Below are 22,328 nucleotides of genomic sequence, written 5' to 3' on the forward strand. Positions count from 1 at the left end.
GATTCCAGCTATTAGACTCCAGCTATTAGACACCATCTATTAGACTCCAGCTATTAGACTCCTTCTATTAGACTCCTGTTATTACACTCCTGCTATTAGACTCCCTCTATTAGACCATCTATTAGACTCCATCTCTTACTCCCTCTATTAGACTTCATCTATTAGACTCCCTCTATTCTACCATCTATTAGATTCCAGCTATTAGACCCCTTCTATTAGACCCCCTCTATTCAACCATCTATTAGACCATCTCTTACTCCCTCTATTAGACTCCCTCTATTAGACTCCCTCTATTGTACCATATATTAGACTCCAGCTATTAGACTCCAGCTATTACACTCCCTCTATTAGACTATATCTAAGAGAGATGACAGAAAGAGAGAACGAGAGAGAGTGGGAAGCAGAGAGAGAGAGAGAACGAGAGAGAGAGAGAGAGAGAGAGAGAGAGAGAGAGAGAGAACGAGAGTGAGAGAGAGATGTGTTTTCTTGGGTGTCACAAGAGGACCAATTAGTCTCCAAGTCTTCTCTATGAATTAGTTTAGAGAACAGAAAGGTGTTTACTCCAACCCCACAAAGCTACTTTAGCTGGGATGCAGCTGTGACAGGAACCAACAGATTAAAAAGAGGAAAGCCTCAGAGGGATGGGGAGCGATGGATGGACAGATAGTTTCAACCCAAATGGAGGATGCCAGGAATCAGGAGTGAGATGCAGGTGTCTGATAGAAAGTGGTTTGTGGGTATTTACGGCGCTTTATCGCCCTGCACCTGCACGTTTAGCAGAGTGAAATGTCACTTGTGATGTTACCAATTGGTTCTAATGCTCCCCCCCCACCCCCCACTCTCTCTCTCCCCTCAACCCCCTCTCTCTCTCCCCTCCCCCTCTCTTTCTCTCGCTCTCCCCTCAACCCCCGTTCCTCTCCCTCCAGGCTACTGTATGCGTCTGGGCTCCAGTACAGACAAGAAGGACACAGGGCGGCTCCATGTGGACTTTGCCCAGGCCAGAGACGACTTGTATGAGTGGGAGTGTCGTCAGCGCCTGTATGCCAGAGAGGAGAGACACCGCAGGAGGATGGAGGAGGACCGTTTCAGACCCCCCTCCCCTCCACCCATCGTCCATTACTCAGACCACGAGTGTAGCCTGCTGGGCGACAAGATCAAAGGTGGGGCTCAATTTCCCAGGGCATACACACATTCAGTACACACAGATTCCCGGAGTACACACAGATGCACGCAGTACTCAGACAGAAACAATACAGAGACAGACTCTCAAACAAAGAAACACAATACCATAATACTAACTAACCCTACTTCTTGGTCTATCACAGTGGTCCTCCTCTGATTTAGTTTGGTTGACAAATCTCCTTAACACACTGCAGAGCTTGATGTTCTCTATCCGTCTGAGTATGAATCTGTCTCTGGGTTTAAAGAAGCTGTAGACTCAAAAGCCCCATGTGCTCTGAGTGTTTGACTGGTGGTTTTGTGTGTGTGTGTGTGTGTGTGTGTGTGTGTGTGTGTGTGTGTGTGTGTGTGTGTGTGTGTTCGTGCGCGTGCACATGCACATGCATTTGTGTTTAAGCACAGGCTTCACTACTATAATCTGCTGAAGTACATAAATATCCCCACAACTTGTACTTAAATATTTGTGAATGTGAGGATTCCAGTAGAAAAGTGAGGCAAAAAGAGGTAATCTTGCTGCTATCTTAGCCCAAACACCTTGACAATTTCTCTATTACAACTTCCGGCGCTGACAGAGATGGCCACCTCGCTTCGCGTTCCTAGGATGAATTTGATTTGATTTATTAACTATTATGAAGAGCAGTGACCTTTAACTGGCTTAGTAATGAATGTGGCTGCTCCACATTCAGTTTATCTGAGAAGCTGATATATGCTCGAGGGTGCCAGGTGGCCCATCATTACACACACCTGTCACCATCATAACACACATCTGCGTAATATGGACTCACCTGGACTCGTTGTTGATTGCCCCTCTATATCTGTCTGCTCCTCAGTTTGTTCCCTGTGTCAGCATTATTGTCGTTGTGTTTCCCCTGTCCAGACGCTGTCCTTGTTTGTTTTATGTTAGTTATTTCTCTGTACTTGCTTCTCGTCTCCCAGCATGTCTGTCCTTACAGAATGCTGACACCACAATGTGAGGCATCAGGAATTCTTTATTCTTTTAAAAAAATTTACCGGCTTCCGGTCCGTGTGCCGCTTTTCGGAGGAACCGGCGGTGCCTCAGCTGTCTCGTTGGACTCCCATCCCACGTCATGCCTCAGCCGGCTCATCAGGCTCCCATCCCACGTCATGCCTCAGCCAGCCCATCAAGCTCCCAGGCTTCCGGGCTTCAGCCGGCTCATCGGGCTTCCACGCCTCAGCCGGCTCATCCGGCTCCCAAGTCTTTACTGGAGTGCCGCCCAGGTGGGACGATAAGTGGCGCCCCTAGAGGGGGGGGGGGTACTGTCACGCCTGCTCCCACTTCCCCTCTGTGGCACTAGAGGGCTCCAGGCGGCCCATCATTACGCACACCTGTCACCATCATTAAGCGCATCTGCGCAATATTGGACTCACCTGGAATTACTTTTTTGATTGCCCCTCTATATCTGTCTGCTCCTCAGTTTGTTCACGGTGTCAGCATTATTGTCGTTATGTTTCAACTGTCCAGATGCTGTCCTTGTTTGTTTTATGTTGGTTATTTGTTAAACGTTCACTCTCTGTACTTGCTTCTTGTCTTCCAGCGTCTGTCCTTACAATATGAGATGCCAGCCAGGCAGCAGCCTGGTATTTTAGTATGCACACATATCCTCAACACATTCATGGGTTGCACGTTTCATCACAATATTGTTTGGAATGTTCGTTTAAGGACTGATGCCAAGCTGAGCATTCTACATTCTACTAATGCAGTCTTAATAGGTGTTGATTAAGATTTTATCTGAAGTGCATTACATACTGTTGCCTAGAAACAATGACATTTCAAAACGAGGCAAATATTTATGGCGCCAGATTGACTTTAAATTCAGTATAATATTAGCTAGCTAACTAAGATTGTGGGGACAGCACCAAAAATGTTGCTAGCTAATGTTAGAATTTCTAGCTATTTCTGACTAACTTTGCTAGCTCATGGCAACATTGGCAACTCTCTCAAGTAACATTGATGACATCATAATGATGGCATAGTTGTATTTCCAGGACACTAAAGTATAATTTTCACTACATTTACATTTAAGTCATTTAGCAGACGCTCTTATCCAGAGCGACTTACAAATTGGTGCATTCACCTTATGACATCCAGTGGAACAGTAGTGCATCTATACAATACATTACAATACAATACATTACAATACATTACAATACAATACAATACATTACAATACATTACAATACAATACAATACAATACATTACAATACAATGCATTACAATACATTACAATACATTACATTACAATACATTACATTACAATACATTACAATACAATACATTACAATACAATACATTACAATACATTACAATACAATACAATACATTACAATACATTACAATACAATACATTACAATACAATACATTACAATACAATGCATTACAATACATTACAATACAATACAATACAATACAATACATTACAATACATTACAATACAATACATTACAATACATTACAATACATTACAATACAATACAATACATTACAATACAATGCATTACAATACATTACAATACAATACAATACATTACAATACAATACATTACATTACAATAGCTTACAATACATTACAATACAATACATTACATTACAATACAATACAATACAATACATTACAATACATTACAATACAATACATTACAATACATTACAATACATTACAATACATTACATTACATTACAATACAATACATTACAATACAATACATTACAATACACAATATTACAATACAATACATTACAATGCAATACTTTACAATACAATCAATTACAATGCATTACATTACAATACATCGCATTATAGTACAATATATTACAATGCAATACAATACAATACAATACTTTACTATACAATACTTTACAATACATTGCATTGCATTACATTACAATACAATACTTTACAATACAATACTAAAATAATTTCTGAATCCTCTCACTCCCACCCTCCCCCATAATATAGGAGGATGGGCTCATTTTAATGACTGGGACGGAATCAAACACGTCAAACATACGGAAACCACATTTAACTCCCATTGCAGCCATTAAAATGTGCGACGTCCTCCTATAGCTCCTCCCACCAGCCTCCACTGCTACACAATGAAGCACCCAACAGAGCCCTCAGACCAGTCTCCTCCTGTTCTATCCACGACCAGGATTAACCTTCTGAACCGTGGACATTTGGAATGTGATGGATAAGATTTGGTAAGCTCTCCTTGGCTATGCCAAACTGAAAGTCTGGTCAACTCACACTCTAATTTTAGTTCATACCACAAGAGGGCAGAGATATGATCCATCCTATCTGACTCACCCCCAGCTACATCACCAGCACCCTCACCTCTCCCTCTCTCTCTCTCTCTCTCTTGCTCTCTCTCTCTCTCTCTCTCTCTCTCTCTCTCTCTCTCTCTCTCTCTCTCCCCTCTCTCTCCCTCTCTTTCATCTCTCTCTCTCTCTCTCTCTCTCTCTCTCTCTCTCTCTCTCCCTCTCTCCCCTCTCTCTCCCTCTCTTTCATCTCTCTCTCTCGTTCTCTCTCTCTCTCTCTCTCTATCCCTCCCTCTGTCTTTCTCTCTCTCTAGCTCTCTTTCCCTACACTACCAACACTCTCTCATCTCTGATATATTGCTTTCTGGTCAAACGTTCATAACCAATTAGATTATTATATGTAATAAATAAAGGATTGTTCATATATGCCTGGAAAAACTTGAAAGGTTTAAAATGTATTTATTAATTTCAATGGATAATTCCTCTAAAAACACAATTTCCTCGAGAAAAAAGGGCGAATCCATAATCAAACTTATGAAATCACAATTTCACCCCGTAGGTCTCGGACAACTAATGGAACAAATGTTGAACCAATCTTCGATTCACATTCAAATAATCTCCGATTTTTTTTTTTTTGGTGATACAGTTTTTGCATCACATGGATATAAACTATACGAGTAATGCTTCTAATGAGGCAGAATGTCAATAATTTAGATATTTAGAAATACGCATGCAGACTATTTGTGCGCAATTCATGAAATATTTGACGTCAACGGTCAAATAAACAGTCATTATCCCCCAATCAGCATTAACCATCAGTCAGACATCAATATGCTGCGGTATCTGTAGAAAGTTGATAACAATAGCAACGACGCAACCACGTGACGGAGGTGCAACCAATGAATAATGTATGTGGGTCTTATAAATCTCTGGAACCTCGTCAAACTATGTTCCTTCGATAAGCCACTTAGCTCCCTAGAATTATAAATGCATTATATATTTTGATAAGCCGATTAGCTCCCTAGCTGTAGAGATTAATAATATATTTTGATAAGCCACTTAGCTCCCTAGCTGTATAGATGCATTATATATTTTGATAAACCTGCTTAGCTCCCTAGCATTATAAATGCAGTATATATTTTGATAAGCCGATTAGCCCCCTATGTCAAGTGTCAGTGTGCAACGGTGAGGGCGGAGTCAGGTGCAGGACACATAACTGAGTAAAATCACGTACTTTACTCGAAAAGAAACAACCATAAATCCCATGCAGGGAAAACACACCATAACACCGCAGTCTAACACTCAACAAGGGACAAACACGCACAAAACATATTGGGGACCAGAGGGTTAATTAGGGAAAATAATATTAACGTAACGGGAACCAGGTGTGTTCAATCAAGACAAAACAAAACAGAAAAAGAAATGTAGATCGGTGGCAGCTAGAAAGCCGGTGACGATGACCGCCGAACGCCGCCCGAACAAGGAGAGGCACCAACTTCGGCGGAAGTCATGACAGTACCCGCCTCCTGAAGCACAGCTCCAGCAGCGAGCCGACACCGGCCTCGGAAACGGCCCGGAGGATGAGGCGCAGGGCGATCTGGGTGGAGACGGGGAAATTCCTGCAGTAAGGAAGGGTCCAGGATGTCCTCCACCCACACCCAGCATCTCTCCTCCGGACCGTACCCCTCCTACTCCACAAGGTACTTAAGGCCCCTCGCCCGACGCCTTGAGTCCATGATGACTCGCACAGTATACGCCGGGGCCCCCTCGATGTCCAAAGGGGGGGAGGAACCTCCCGCACCTCAGACTGCTGGAGCGGACCAGCCACCACCGGCCTGAGGGGAGACACATGGAACGAGAGGTTAATACGATAATCAGGGGGAAGCTGTAACCCATAACATACCTCGTTCACTCTCCTCAGGACTTTAAATGGCCCCACAAACCGCGGACCCAGCTTCCAGCAGGGCAGGCGAAGGAGCAGGTTTCCAGTCGAGAGCCAGACCTGGTGTCCCGGTGCATACACCGGGGCCTCACTGCGGTGGCGGTCGGCGCTCGCCTTCTGTCGCCTGATGGCCCGTTGCAGGCGCACATGTTTAGCGTCCCAGGTCTCCTCCGAGCGCCAAAACCATTCATTCACTGCAGGTGCCTCGATCTGGTTCTGATGCCACGGTGCCAGGTCCGGCTGATAACCTATTAGGTGTGTTCAATCAAGACAAAACAAAATAGAAAAAGAAACGTAGATCGGTGGCAGCTAGAAAGCCGGTGGCGGAAGTCGTAACACCCCAGCTGTAGAGATGAATAATATATTTTGATAAGCCACTTAGCTAGCTGTATAGATGCATTATATATTTTGATAAGCCCCTTAACTCCTTAGCTGTATCGATGGATTATAGGACATTGTAAGTGATAATGATGTCTATCAGATGCCACAGCCTCACAGCTTAACGCTAATTTTGTCCGAATATGATATTCTATTGGGCCCTTGTCATTGTCAATAATTGACAAGTGTAGATATTGTGTGTGTATTGATAATGGACCTGTAGTTGGTAGGGAGGACTAGTGACTGTGGAGAGCCTGGAAACCTACATCTTTCTATAGATACAGATGAACACCTCAGGGACCTCTGGTTATGACACGTTATGACAGCTTGGTTTAATATCGAAAGCAGTGATGAATTATTCATGCAAATCATCTGACAGAACTGTCTGTGTGTGTTTGTCTGTGTATGTGTTTGTCTGTGTATGTGTGTGTGGGGGGGGGAATCAGAAACACCTCAACTCTCTCTCCATCTGTTTCTCTCCCAGTGTCGTTATCTTCCACTCTGTCTTCTTTTCAGTCTCTCACACATTCCCAACCCCTCCCTCCCTCCCTTCCCCTCCTCTCCTTTACCCTACCTTCCCCTCCCTTTCCCTCCCTCCCTTCCCCTCCCTTCCTTCTTTCCCCTCCCTTTCCCTCCCTCCCTTTCTCTCCCTCCCTTCCCAATCCTTCCCCTCCCTCCCTCCCTGAAACATCATCGTCACATTGCTTCCATTCGTTCACTGGTCTCTAGTTAATGGAACCTTCATAAAAAGAAGAGTCCTTCCATTGTAAATGTCTTTTCTCCAGTGCTGCTCTGAATGTTACAGTGACTCCTTTGATCATTCATAACGCGTCCATGAACGTCTGGCATTGGGTGTAACAGGCTTCGGACATGAGGTCCATACAGCTAGCTAAATTAATAATAGCTAGCCTAGTTCTGTTAGACAATAAAATACATGCTGAACAGGTTTTGGAGACGCAGGTCATCTGTTTTATAAAATTAATAAGAAAGCCTGTTACCCTTGAAATATGCAAGACTATCCGGCATGAAAAATACATTGATAGCAAGCCAGCTAGATTAGCTAGCTAGCTAATATTGAACAATATTTTAGCCGGTAAGCCAAAAAGCAATTCCCATATGTGTCACGTGTGCTCCCTCTCCGGCCTCTAGGTCACCAGGCTGCTCGTAATGGCGCACACCTGTCACCAGCATTACGCACATAATGACACTCACCTTCTTGATTACCTGCCCTTTACATGTCACTCCCTTTGGTTTCTTCCCCAGTCGTCATTGTTCCTGTTTCATGTCAGTGCACTGTTTGTGTTTCTTGTTTTGTTCATTTATTTATTAAACGTATTTACTCCCTGAACTTGCGCACATTGTTACAATATGTCTGTTTTCTTCTTCTCGAACATAAAACACTTTGTGGTGTATTTGTCCTCAACTCTAGATCAGAGTTCCCCCAAGTTTTTTGAGTTAAATAATAATAATTGTTGGACATTAAATACTTTAAATAATGCCAGGAAATCAGCTCCAAGTGATTTTAATTTAAGAAATCTGTTCCAAAGTATTCCCAAGCATAATATAAAGACACGTGTGATCGTATTCAATTGTAAGCAAGGTTTGAAATTATGTTTTAGTCAAACATGATCTGTTTGGGCATTTTGCGGTTAATTTCCAGTCTACAAATTATTTGTAATTATGTTCCGGCCCCCTAACCATCCGCTCATGAAGAAATCGGACCTTGGCTGAATCTAGTTGATGATTCCTGAGGTAACACACATGCAATATCCCTTTGTCATCCAACACCATGAAGAAAACAAAATAACTGGCTGTTCAAAAGAGACAGATGGTTGTAGAACTTCATAAATGTGGTAATGGCTACAAGAAGATCCACAAACAATTGAATACACCACTGAGCACTGTCAGGGCAATTCTTTAATAATAGTATGGAACAGTTGAAAACCTCACGGGTAAAGGAGGCAAATGCATTTTGCCCCCAGGATAGGGAGGAGGATAGTGAGAGAAACAACAAAATCCCCAAGAATCACTGTGAAATAATTGCAGGCCTTGGAGGCATCTTGGGGTCACCAGGTTCCAAAAAGTACCATCGGACACCACCTCTACAACCACAGGCTCTTTGGAAGCGTTGCCAGAAGAAAGCCCTTTCTGACCCCAAGACACAGACGCGAGCGTTTGGAGTTTGCCAAACGTAATTTAAATTATGACTGGAAGAAGGTGCTCTGGTCAGATGAGACCAAAATTGAACATGATGTTCAGATACAGCATCGGCATGTTTGGCGTCGAACTAGAGATGCATACAAGGAGAGACACCTCATACCCACAGTGAAATAGGATGGTGGGTCAGTGATGTTTTGGGGCTGTTTTAATTCTGGAGGTCCAGGGGCACTTGTTAAATATCGGGTAATTTTGGCTGACAATCTGGTTTTCTCTGCCAGAAGGCTGGGACTTGGCCGTAGGTGGACTTTCCAACAAGACAATGACCCAAAACATACCTCAAGATCCACACAGAAATGAATCCGTGACAGTAAAATCTATGTTCTGCCATGGCCATCTCAGTCGCCGGACCTCAATCCAATTGAAAACCTGTGGGCTGAGTTGAAGAGGGCAGTTGATAAGCGCAAAGTCAAGAATGTGAAGGATCTTGAAAGGATTTGCATAGACGAATGATCCAAAATCCCTCCAAATGTGTTCCTTAACCTTGTCAAACATAACAGGAAAAGACTCCATGATCTAATCCTTGCCAGAGGTGGTTGCACTAAGTACTAAATGAGGAGTGCCAATAATTATGAAACCTTGATTTTGGTGAAATGTGTTTTGTATTAAATAATTGTATGATTTTGTTTGTGCATTGCCAGTCAGGGGTGCCAGTAATTTTGGAGCCCGGTGTATATGTATGGTATTGTGTCGTATCGTTTTATGGGCTCTTAACCAACCGTGCTATTTTGTTAGTTTTTTCACATTGTTTGTAACAATTTCTACTGCTTGAGTGGAAGCAACTGTTCCAAGAAGAGGTCACTTGTTGTTTCGTGATCCTGCTGTCCACTCTCCATCCTTGCTAGTCACTCTTCAAGTGATGCCAGGCGTGACATGACCATCAGTGTTATGTCATCCTTTTAAAAAGCTTTGGTGAAATGTATGCATTGTGATGTGATTATAATCCAAGCAGTAATTATATACATTTGTTACATTCAGTGAAGTTGACTCCTTATGGGTAGTTAAACGAAACAGATCCCAAGCTAAGCAACACTACTTCAAATCGGACTCCGCTAACTATCTAGCTAGCTACCCCTCAACTAATACCAGCATGATGTTTTTCCTCTAAAGTTTTCCCCAAAGTTAGAAAGAGCTTTAAAGTTCTGCCTCTGAGTATAAAGTTTGAAAATAAATGTCTAGTTTCAACTATACAAAACAAAAATAAGAACGCAACATGTAAAGTGTTGGTCCTATGTTTCATGAGCTGAAATAAAAGATCCCAGAAATGTTCCATACGCAAAAGAAAAGCTTATTTCGCTACAATTTCGTGCACAAATTGGTTTACATCCCTGTTAGTGAGCATTTCTCCTTTGCCAAGATAATCCATCCACCTGACAGGTGTGGCATATCAAGAAGCTGTTTAAACAGCATGACACAGGTGCACCTTGTACTGGAGACAATAAAAGGCCGTTTTGCCACCAGTTTTGAGGGAGCGTGCAATTGGCATGCTGACTGCAGGAATGTCCACCAGAGCTGTTGCCATAAGCCACCTCCAACGTCGTTTAAGAGATTTTGGCAGTACATCAAACCGGCCTCACAACTACAGGCGATGTGTGGTGAAGAATATTTTTGTCTGTAATAAAGAACTCATTCTGATTGGCTGGACCTGGCTCCCCGGTGGGTGGGCCTATGTCCTCCCAGGCCCATCCATGGCTGTGCCCTGCCCAGTAATGTGAAATCCATAGATTAGGGTCGAATGTATTTATTTAAATTGACTGATTTCCTTCTATAAACTGTAATTCAGTCAAATCTTTTAAATTGTTGAGAACATTTAATGAGGATATTATTTATCAATGTTGTTCGTTTGTGGAGATCGTTTTGTGCAAACTTTCCTTTAACCTTCTCCTCAGATGAGGCAGCGTTTGCGGAGGCGGTAAACGTGCTGCTGACCTGGGTGGAACGCGGTGAGGTGAACCGTCGTAACGCCAACAACTTCTACTCAATGATCCAGTCGTCCAACAGCCACATCCGCCAGCTGATGAGTCACAAGGCCGCCCACGAGAAGGAGTTGGAGGTGGCCAAGGACAAGTTCAAGACCGCCCTGTCTGGCATCCTGGCACAATGTGAGTACACACCAGGCTGACACACACACACACACACACACACACACACACACACACACACACACACACACACACACACACACACACACACACACACAGCACACACACAGGCATGAACCATGTCCCACACAACAGGGAAAGGGTCAACATAAAACCACTTGTGGCATTCCCTTTGAAGCAACGTCACATTGTCCCTCTAAACGTTCTCAACCCTCAAGTGATTTTCATGTCACAAGTTCCAGGTCAGTGCTCCATACATGATGGATCAAATACCCAGGGACATGGAACAGAGATGGTCTTTTCTGCAAACACACTCACACACATGCATGGCTGCACACAAACAGAGGATAGCACTTCTGAAGACCCACTCTATGGGATGACTCTTTGTAGGAGTAGATTTGGGGCAGTTTGCCTGGTAAAGGCCAGTGATAGCAGCAATAACATTGAACAGGTTATTTAGGGAGCTGTTAGCTACCTCTCTTAGCCCACCATCATTAGGCCCAGAGTGGCCACTCACTCACTCACTCACTCACTCACTCACTCACTCACTCACTCACTCACTCACTCACTCACTCACTCACTCACTCACTCACTCACTCACTCACTCACTCTCTCTCCTCCTTCTTCCTGTCTCTCTTTCTCTGTCTAGTAACTGTTCACCAGGAGACAACATCCCAAAGGGAGCAGAAAATAATCTAGTTTTAGAAACCTGCTTCACCTTGCTCTGTGACAGCCTCTCTGTACCTCACAGCTTTGACAGCCGGCATACAAAAACAAATATTTAACACAACCGTCACACACACACACTGGGGGGTTGGAGAGAAAAAATATACATGAGGTTTTATGCAGCCTGTGACGGGTTAGCAATAGCATGGCATTGTAATTAGCTGCATGACATTTCAGTGGTGAACATCACAGATTGACATTGAGTTCATGCAGCCTCATATTGTCTCATCATTGATATTCCACAGACAGTTTCTTCTCACACTGGACATAACAGACATACAGAATGACAGTCAAATAAAAGCATGCTGTGCTTCACCAGTATGTTTCAGGAAGGGTTGACAGTGGATAAAGAAGGTAGGTTCATGTGTTTGTCTCTAAAGCTGCCTGGTGGTGGTAGATTAAATTGGTAGATTATATATACCTGTAGATTATATATACCACATTGGTAGATTATATATACCTGTATGTCCATGGCCAGGGAGTAATAGGTTCACCTGTGGTTGTGTCACATTGGCTGAATGCAAAAACAACTCCTAGCCCCTAACTTCAAGGCACTTGTGTAAGGATTGGAAAGCTATAAGCCACATAATGAAAACTCCACTCAGCCAATCAAGACTGCAAGATGGAGCTACTGTATGACCATATTGATTATACCTATGTGATGCCTTCAGATCTCCACAAGTGATAGGGGTTGTTTCTGGACAGGGCTTTTGGCTTTTGCCAATCAGAAAGCTAACACTCTCTGGGGTATGCTGTGTAGGCTCTGGTTAACTTTAGCCTGTATTGGTCTGTGGACAGCTCATCTGAAAGAACCCACTCAGCCATAGAATCAAAGTAAGTAACACCTCTCTACATGAAAACAACTGGAACTGAAGGAAGAAATGAAACGAGTCATATTAATGATTCACAACTGCCAATGCTAAGAGCATGTATGAGTTCAGATATCTTTTGTGATACACCACTTACAGTAGTGTGCATACTGAGTACTGTGTTAGTATGGATATTGGGATATACCACATAATCGGTTCCTGTTTATACAGTAATACAAATATTGGAAAGAGCAAAGTGGGTCTCCCCCCCTCTCCTTTCTCTCTCGCTATCTCTTCTCTTCTCTTCTTTTCTCTTCTCTTCTCTTCTCTTCTCTTCTCTTCTCTCTCTCTCTCTCTCTCTCTCTCTTTCTCTCTCTCTCTCTCTCTCTCTCTCTCTCTCTCTCTCTCTCTCTATCATTGTCTTTTAAAGGCCACCATCCTCCATCACAATAATCCACACAAACACTTAGTTGTATTCATGAGTTTGTCTTTCTCTGCAGTTCCACACATACAAATGTAAACACAGAGTTTGGTGTCCTGGGAGGCAGGTTCACACTGTCGTTCTGTGAACAAAAGCCACATCCATATTTACCAGACTTTCTTACAGCTGCACATTGGAATCCATAGACTTTATTTTTTCCAAATGCAATATAATGCAATATCACACATTCCTCCATTTGGCATTGGTAGTTGTCACCTTATGTTGAATGGTACCTTTAGAAAAAGCCCTTAACAATGCTCCTTTCTGCTCTGAAGCAAGTTATTCAAACAGAGGATGCATCCCAAATGGCATCCAATTCCCTTTATAGTGCACTAAACTCTACATATGGGCCCTGGTCAAAAGTAGTGCCCTGCATAGGGAATATGGTGCCATTTGGACTTAAACAGGCTCTATTCATGAATGTCAGAGAACAGAAATCTCCTCTCAGTTCAATGAGATCCATTCGCAGCTGAAGGATTTATGAACCACAACGCCCTGCTTCATATTTCGCTCAGGATGATGTTTATAGAAGATGACAATCATTTCACAGTTGGATTTGGATCAGCATACATCATGTTTGGTGGATGGCACTCGGTCTACATGCCGCAGCATATTTCATCTAGGAGATGAACCTGCCTGACAGATAGTGAATGGTCTCATTTACAGTAGAAATGCTGGCATGTGCAAACACATAGCCCTAGCTGGATCCCTGCAAATAACACCAAAGAACATGCACTTATCCATCAGCTATCTCTCTGACTCACACACATACATAAAAAGGCGAGGCCACACCCTTGTACATTTTACTCTCCCCTGCCTTCCCCATCTATCTCTCCAATCAAATTAGATGATTCTGAAAAGCCACTTTTGATCTAGACACACTCTTTCCTTCCTTCCTTGCTTCCTTCCCTCTCTCCCTCCTTCTCTACATCTCTACTGAGGCCACAACTCTGGTGGCTTTATTCACTTCCCCCGGGGTTCATTAAGAGTCCCTCAACATGGCCTGTCCACATACACACCAAAGGAGCATTTTGCCTTCTTCAGCTGCAGTGACACTGGGGAAGTTTTCATGCTTGATAAAGTTATCTATTGTGTGTTGTGAGTTAATGTACAGCCCTTGCTATTGATATGGGACCAAAATAAATTATTGCCTGGTACAATCTATGAATATGTGGCTGTTCCATTGACATCAACAGGTGAGTGATAATTACACACACAGAAACAAACGCTCAGATAATTAGTATAACATTTGATTTCCTGTGTTTTATATATATTTCCACACCATTAGGTTGGAATAATACTGTGAAATCATTCAAATTATAATATGTCCCTTTTAGTGTAAGAGCTGTTTGAAAAAAAGTCTGCCTGAAATTTCAGCCTGTTTTGGTGGGATGGAGTCTTGGCCTGCCTGGTGACATCACCAGATGGTAAATTAGTTAATAAACCAATAAGAAAGACAGTTCCAAACCTCTGACAATAACAGCTAGATTTCAGTTTTTCCTTCCCCAAGCAGACCCCTCCCATACAAGTCCTAGCAAAATTCTTGCTTGAGGAATTGCTCTTAGCTATTAAGCTACTTTTTTGTTTATTTTTGAGCATTTTAATTGAAAACAATTATAGTAAGTAACTGTAAAAATGTCTGCATTGGACCTTTAAGACTAACCCTAGTTGTCTGTCAAAGGTATGATGGAGTCATAAACAGACAAATGTCTCTCATCAGCCCCTCTACTCCCTCCTCCTCCAGCCCTGAATTAAAGCAGTTTTTTTCTCTCTCTCGCTCGTTTCCCTCTTTCTCTCAATTCAATTCAATTCAATTGAATGGTCTTCATTGGCATGTGAAACATATGTTTACATTGCCACAGCAAGTGAAACAGATAGGAGCCTGCTGGTTGCGGTCTGGTCCTCCTGTAGCTTTCAGCACCGTCTTGTGTTTTAGGACAGGTGCTCTGTGGTCACCTTGAGATATGGTGGGTTCCTTCTCCACCCCATCCCACCTCCCCCACTCTAGACACTGACCCAGAACAGACTGTACTATAGAGCAGAATAGAACATTGAAAACACATCAACATGAACATATAGTGAAGTGCCTTCCTACCTGATTCCACTTTCTCACTCCTCTGCTCCTTCCCACCCGCCCCCTCTCTCCCTGCATCCCCCGCCACAGTTGAGCAGATTGTGTCTGTATTCCACGCTGCTTCCAAACAAAAGGCATGGGACCATTTCTCCAAAGCTCAACGCAAGAACCTGGACATGTGGCGCAAGCAAGCAGAGGTTGGTCCTTTACTTTTTCTACAATTATTCACATCTTTTATTAATTTGGTAAAGTATAGTCTACATGTGATTTAGTTGTTTATGTGAGAATCCTTATCTCCATCCCTTTTTCTTCAACTACTTGTTTGTGGAGTTTATGGTGTTGTCTTTAGGATATTAAACACTAGCTTCAGAATCAGGCTTAACACTAACCTAAGTCTTAGCTTGTACAGGCCTAGGGAGTAAGGTAAACGCTAGAACTAGTTTACAAACACTATCCCAAGAGCTAGTCTAATCACCCTGTGTGCTTGGAAAGTGGATAAGTCACACATGTCAAAATGTGAACATTAGTGGCATCACCATTTAAACCTAGCAGTTTAAGCCAGCATATAGTGCATTCAGAAAGTATTCAGACCCCTTGACTTTTATTTGTAATACATTTGCAAACATTTCTCAACCTGCTTTTGCTTTGTCATTATGGGGTATTGTGTGTAGATTGATGAGGGGAAACAAATATTTAAGCAATTTTAGAATAAAGCCGTAACGTAACAAAATGTGTAAAAACTCAAGGGGTCTGAATACTTTCCGAATGCACTGTACATTTGGTAGCAAAAAAAGGTGCAGTAGCTAACTAGCTGTAAATAGTGAATTAATCAATCAAATGTATTTATGAAGCCCTTTTTACATCAGCCGATGTGACAAAGTGCTGTACAGAAACCCAGCCTAAAACCCCAAACAGCAAGCAATGCAGACGTAGAAGCATGGTGGCTAGGAACATCTCCGTAGGAAGAAACCTAGAGGAACCAGGCTCTGGGGGATGGCCAGTCCTCTTCTGGCTGTGCCGGGTGGAGATAGAAGTTCAAACGTTCATAGATGTATTTTTATTTCACCTTTATTTCACCAGGTAGGCTAGTTGAGAACCAGTTCTCCTTTACAACTGCCACCTGGCCAAGATAAAGCAAAGCAGTTTGACACATACATGGAATAAACAAACATACAGTCAATAATACAGCAGAAAAAATATAAATATACAGTGTTCAGATGAGGTAAGATAAGGGAGGTAAGTCAATAAAATAGGCCATAGTGGCGAGGTAATTACGATATAGCAATTAAACACTGGAGTGATAGATGTGCAGAAGATGAATGTGCAAGTAGAGATACTGAGGTGCATAGGAGCAAAATAAATAAATAAATGCAGTATGGGGACGAGGTAGTAGGATGGGCTATTTCCAGATGAGCTATGTACAGGTGCAATGATCTGTGAGCTGCTCTGACAGCTGGTTAGTGAGGGAGATAAGAGTCTCCTTCTTCAGTGATTCTTACAGTTTGTTCCAGTCATTGGCAGCAGAGAACTGGAAGGAAAGGCGGCCAAAGTAGGAATTGGCTTTGAGGGTGACCAGTGAAATATATCTGCTGGAGCGAGTGCTGCGGGTGGGTGCTGCTATGTTGACCAGTGAACTGAGATAAGGCGTGGCTTTAGCTAGCAAAGACTTGTAGATGACCTGGAGCCAGTGGGTTTGGCGACAAGAATGAAGCGAGGGCCAGCCAACGAGAGCGCACAGGTCGCAGTGGTGGGTAGTATATGGGGCTTTGGTGACAAAACGGATGGCACTGTAATAGACTGCATCCAATTGTTTGAGTAGAGTGTTGGAGGTTAATTCGTAAATGACAACGCCGATGTCGAGGATCGGTAGAATAATCAGTTTTACGAGGGTATGTTTGGTCAGCACCTCAGGAGTAAATGTCTGTTGGTTTTTCATAGCCGATCATTCAGAGTTAAATACAGCAGGTGCGGTAGAGAGAGAGTCCAAAACAGCAGGTCTGGGACAAGGTAGCACGTCCAGTGAACAGGTCAGGGTTCCATAGCAGCAGGCAGAACAGTTGAAACTGGAGCAGCAGCATGACCAGGCGGACTGGGGAGAGCAAGGAGTCATCAGGCCAGGTAGTTCTGAGGCATGATCCTAGGGCTCAGGTCCTCCGAGAGAAGAGAGAGAGAAAGAGAGATAGAAGGAGAAAGAGAAAGAGAGAAATAGAGGGAGCATACTTAAATTCACATAGGACACCGGATAAGAGAGGAGAAATACTCCAGATATAACAGACTGACCCTAGCCCCCCGACACATGAACTATTGCAGCATAAATACTGGAGGCTGAGACAGGAGGGGTCGGGAGACACTGTGGCCCTGTCCAACGATACCCCCGGACAGGGCCAAACAGGCAGGATATAACCCCACCCACTTTGCCAAAGCACAGCCCCCACACCACCAACCTACGACCCTGAGACAAGGCTGAATATAGCCCATAAAGATCTCCCCCACGACACAGACCCAAGGGGGGTGCCAACCCGGACAGGAAGATCACGTCAGTGGCTCAACCCACTCAAGTGACGCACCCCTCCTAGGGACGGCATGGAAGAGCACCAGGAATCCCACTCAGCCACCGTAATAGGGTTAGAGACAGAGAATCCCAGTGGAGAGTGGGGAACTGGCCAGGCAGAGACAGCAAGGGCGGTTTGTCGCTCCAGTGCCTTTCCGTTCACCTTCACACCCCTGAGCCAGACTATACTGAATCATAGGACCTACTGAAGAGATGAGTCTTAAATAAAGACTTAAAGGTCGAGAGTGTGTCATATGTTTAGGTGATGCGGGTAAGACGGAGTCAGGCGCAGGACACAGAGATGAGTAATAACCGTTACTTTACTCAAAAACAATATTCCATAGAGGAGACCAAATAATCCAGGTCACAAAACGAGACAATTTGACAATAACAAACACACACAAAACCAAGGGGGAAACCAGAGGGTTAAATAGTGAACAATGATATTGGAATGGAAACTAGGTGTGTATGATGAAGACAAAACAAATCGAAAATGAAACAAGGATCGGTGGTGACTAGAAAAATGGTGACGTCGACCACCATACCCTGCCCGAACAAGGAGAGGCACCAACTTCAGCGGAAGTCGTGACAGTACACCCCCCCTTGACACGTGACTCCAGCAGCGCGCCGACACCGGCCTCGGGGACGACCCGGAGGACGAGGCGCAGGACGATCAGGGTGGAGACGGTGAAAGTCCCGCAGTAATGAAGGGTCCAGAATGTCCTCCACCGGCACCCAGCATCTCTCAACAGATCAAACGGCCGCAGACAGCAGACGGAACATACAGACGTGCAACTGGACATTGGGGGGGGAGTGGGCTCTGTACGCAACGCCCGCTCGATGTCCGCATCCACCTCCCACACCACTGGTGCGGAAGTACGGGAGTGGGATCCGTAGACCGCTCCTCTGTATCATACATCTGGGAAAGTGCGTCTGCCTTAGCGTTCTGGGAACCTGGTCTGTATGATAGGGTGAAAACAAAACGGGTGAAAAACAAGGCCCACCTGGCCTGGCGAGGGTTCATTCTCCTCACCGCCCGGATGTACTCCAGATTGGGGTGGTCAGTCCAAATGAGAAAAGGGTGTTTAGCCCCCTCAAGCCAATGCCTCCACGCCTTCAGAGCCTTTACGACAGCCTACAGCTCCCAGTCCTCCACATCATAGTTACGCTCCGCCAAGCTGAGCTTCTTCGAAAAGAAAGCACAGGGGCAGAGTTTTGGTGGCGTACCCGAGCACTGAGAAAGCACAGCTCCTATGCCAGCCTCGGACACGTCCACCTCCACTATAAATTCCAAGGAGGGATCAGGATGAGCCAGAACAGGAGCTGAGGTAAATAGAGCCTTCAGGTGACCTAAAGCCCTGTCTGCCCAGGCTGACCACTGCAGTCTCACCAGTCCCCCCTTCAGCAATGAGGTAATGGGAGCGGCTACTTGACCAAAGCCCCAGATAAACCTCCGGTACCTCCTTTACTGTGGTTGGAGTCGGCCAATTACGCACGGCTGAAATGCGGTCACTTTCCATCTCCACCCCTGACTCGGAAAGGCAGTACCCTAGGAAAGAGACAGACTGTTGAAAGAACAGACATTTCTCAGCCTTGACGTACAGGTCATGCTCCAACAGTCGACCAAGCACCCTGCGCACCAGGGACACATGCTCGGCGCATGTAGCGGAGTATATCAAAATGTCATCAATATACACCACTACACCCTGCCCATGTCCCTGAAAATCTTGTCTACAAAGGATTGGAAGACTGCTGGAGCATTCATCAACCCGTACGGCATGGCGAGGTACTCATAGTGCCCAGAGGAGCCCACTCCTCCCCCAGTGTCCAGTTATCTTCCACTGATCTTCCTCCCAGATACGCACCAGATTGTAAGCGCTCCTGAGACCCAATTTTGTGAAGGAGCGCGCCCCGTGCATTGACTCAATCACACTGGCTATGAGAGGTAGCGGGTAACTGTACCTCACAGTGATCTGATTGATACCTCGATTGTCAATACACGGGCATAAACCTTCATCCTTCTTCTTCACAATAAAGAAACTCGAGGAGGCAGGTGAAGTGGAAGGCTGAATGTATCCCTATCCCAGAGATTCGGAGACATATGTTTCCATAGCCGTCTCCTCCTGTGAAGGAGGACACACGTGACTGCGTCTACCAGGGGATTTATCGCACAATCTCCCCGTCGATGGGGTGGTAATTGAGTCGCCTTCTTTTTACAGAAGGCGAGAGCCAAATCAGCATATTGAGATGGAATGTGCTCGGTGGAGACCTGGTTTTTACTTTCCACCGTAGTTGCACCTATGGAAACACCTACACACCTTCACCGAGCACTTACGTGACCATCCCTTGAGAGCCCTCTGTTGCTACAAAATAGTGGGGTCATGATAGGCCAACCAGGACAGGCCCAGCACCACGGGCAACGCAGGAGAATCAATAAGGAAGAGTTCAATTCTCTCCTCGTGACCCTCCTGCGTTATCATGCATAGGGGAGCGGTGGCCTCCCTAATCAGCCCTGACCCTAATTGTCGACTATCTAAGGTGTGCACAGGGAAGGGCATATCAACAGGAACAATAGGGATCCCTAAACTATGTGCAAACGAACGATCAATAAAGTTCCCAGCTGCACCTGAATCTACTAGCGCCTTATGCTGGGAATGCGGGGAAAACTCTATGGAAATTCTATGAACACCAACATGTGAGCAACAGTTAGCTCTGGGTGAGTCGGGTGCCTACTCACCTGGGATGATCCACCAGATCCACCAGTGCCCTGCCTGCTACCTCGACTCCCTGGGGAACCTCCCCAGCACCGACCAGCAGTGTGCCCTCTGTGGCCACTGGTGGTGCAGGGAATACCACCCCCCCCCCCCGGTCCCCCTCCCCTCAGAGCAACACCTCCTAGCTCCATAGGTGTTGGATCCGAGGTGCTGGGGGATGGAACTGACGGACCCCAATCCGGACGTCCACGGGAGGCCAACAGGTTATCCAGCGGGATGGATAGGTCCACCAGCTGGTCAAATGTAAGGGTGGTGTCCCTGCAGGCTAGCTCCTGTCAAACGTCCTCGTGTAGACTACACCTGTAGTGGTCGATCAGGGCCTGCTCATTCCATCCCGCGCTGGCGGCCAGAGTTCGAAAGTCCAGTGCAAAGTCTTGTGCACTCATCATCCCGTCTGAGATGAAACAAGCTTTCTACTGCCGCTCTCCCTTCAGGTGGATGATCGAAAACCACCCGGCGCAGGATGGAATGAGCTGGCCCTGATCGACCACTACAGGTGTAGTCTACACGAGGACGTTCGTCAGGAGCTAGCCTGCAGGGACACCTGCAGGGACACCTGAAATCCTCATAGTTATCCAACGTCGCTCCTTCCCTTCCCCAGACGGCGTTGGCCTATTCAAGTGCTTTCCCAGATAGACAGGAGATGAGGGCGTTTACACTCTCACGTCCCGAAGGAGCTGGGTGAACGGTCGCCAGATAGAGATCCAGCTGGAGTAGGAACCCCTGGCACCCAGCTGCCGTCCCATCATATTCCGTTGGGAGCGTGAGCCGAATCCCAATGGGTCCAGGTGAAGGAAGGGTGGACATCGGTGTGGGTTGTTGTGGGAGCTGGGGTGATGATGGCTCCATGGTTTGCAACATGCGATCCATGGCTGTGCCGAGACTTTGCAACATATTTGCATGCTGCTGGACGCGCTCCTCCACAGGTAGTGGAGGGCTGTGTGCACCTGCTGACTCCATTGGTTCGGGTGCGTGTTTCTGTCATATGTCTAGGTGATGCTGGTAAGGCAGAGTCAGTTCAGGACACAGAGATGAGTAATAACCGTTACTTTACTCAAAAACAATAAACCAGGTGTGTATAATGAAGACAAAACAAATCGAAAATGAAACAAGGATCGGTGGTGAATAGAAAACCGCCGAACTTCGGCGGAAGTTGTGACAGCGTGGTCAAGGGGAATTCCTTATTATTACGTGAATATCGACTCAGATTATGCAAGGGTATTAATTAATTAAATTAAAGAATATTAACTAATGAAACCTGGCAAGATTTGTTCTCTGTATTTTGTTCATTACTTCCTATCCAACAACCGCTGCATTAATTACCTCAAACATGTTTTCCTCTTTAATGGAGGGTGCTCAAGTGTGGCGCTGCTGTCATTTTAGGGCCAAACGGGTACATTTGATCTGGGTACAAATCTCTGAGGGTGTTAGTGTGTAATAAAGCAGATTTGGTATGTAATTAACTGCCTAATCTCTGTCTCATAGCAACACTGAAACAGTCACTATGGATCACAGGCTGGAGATGGTTGATCTTCCTTTGCAGATCCTAGTGCAGGAGATAGATTACAAACCAGTGGAACACATTCATTATAAACTCTTCATGCAGTTTGCCTGTGAAAGTGTGTACAGAGCCTTCAGAAAGTATTAATACCCCTTGACTTATTCCACATGTTGTTGTGTTACAGCCTGAATTCAAAGTGGATTGAATATGTTTTTTCTCTCACCCATCTACACACAATACCCCATAATGGAAAAGTGAAAACATATTTTTAGACATTTTTGCAAATGTATTAAAAATTAAATACAGATATCGAAT

The 22,328-nt window shown here is 44.8% G+C and overlaps 1 protein-coding gene across 1 annotated transcript in view; it reads left to right on the forward strand.

The window, feature by feature from the left end:
• Positions 1-22,328, forward strand: part of LOC115130060 (ecto-NOX disulfide-thiol exchanger 2-like) — a 203,399-nt gene that overhangs the window by 64,082 nt on the left and 116,989 nt on the right. Inside the window, exons 4-6 of the mRNA XM_029660835.2 lie at positions 927-1,160; positions 10,885-11,097; positions 15,278-15,384. Coding sequence (XP_029516695.2) covers positions 927-1,160; positions 10,885-11,097; positions 15,278-15,384 — 554 coding nt within the window. The remainder of the gene's footprint in view (positions 1-926; positions 1,161-10,884; positions 11,098-15,277; positions 15,385-22,328) is intronic.

This window comes from Oncorhynchus nerka, linkage group LG6 (assembly GCF_034236695.1).
Source record: "Oncorhynchus nerka isolate Pitt River linkage group LG6, Oner_Uvic_2.0, whole genome shotgun sequence".
NCBI classification, from domain to species: domain Eukaryota; kingdom Metazoa; phylum Chordata; class Actinopteri; order Salmoniformes; family Salmonidae; genus Oncorhynchus; species Oncorhynchus nerka.